At 19.2% G+C, this 349-nt stretch overlaps 1 protein-coding gene across 1 annotated transcript; it reads right to left on the bottom strand.

Annotated features, from left to right (window-relative positions):
• Positions 1-230, bottom strand: PRSY57_0012800 (sporozoite invasion-associated protein 2, putative; the record flags this gene model as incomplete). The annotated part of the gene is made up of 1 exon (XM_020114209.1): positions 1-230. A coding segment is annotated over one exon (230 nt), but the record flags the coding sequence as incomplete, so codon positions are not given.
• Between the last annotated feature and the right edge of the window lie 119 nt (positions 231-349).

The raw sequence follows: 349 nt of genomic DNA, 5'->3' as shown, positions 1-349 counted from the left end.
TCTTCATCATCTATTAAATTAGGTACTTCAGAGGGGCTTAAACCAAATATATCATTTGTATTATTATTATTATTTTTATTACTATTATTTTTTTTTAATGTATTCGTTCTTGTGCTATTATGAACAGTAGCATTAGTTTTTTTTTGGTTTTCGGAACATAAGCATAGATGCCAGGAATTTATAAAAAATAAAATTAAAAAGTAGTAATAGATTACGTATATGATGTTCATTATGAAAATATAAAAAAAAATATAAAGATATATATATATATATATATATTAATAATTTATAAATAACAAATCGAGGTGTAATTTTATTATTATACCTTAAAAATATTACAATGGTATAA

This window comes from Plasmodium reichenowi (assembly GCF_001601855.1).
Source record: "Plasmodium reichenowi strain SY57 chromosome Unknown, whole genome shotgun sequence".
Taxonomy (NCBI): Eukaryota; Apicomplexa; class Aconoidasida; order Haemosporida; family Plasmodiidae; genus Plasmodium; species Plasmodium reichenowi.
Note: the sequence above shows the minus strand (reverse complement) of the source record. Positions and strands in the feature narration are given on the sequence as shown.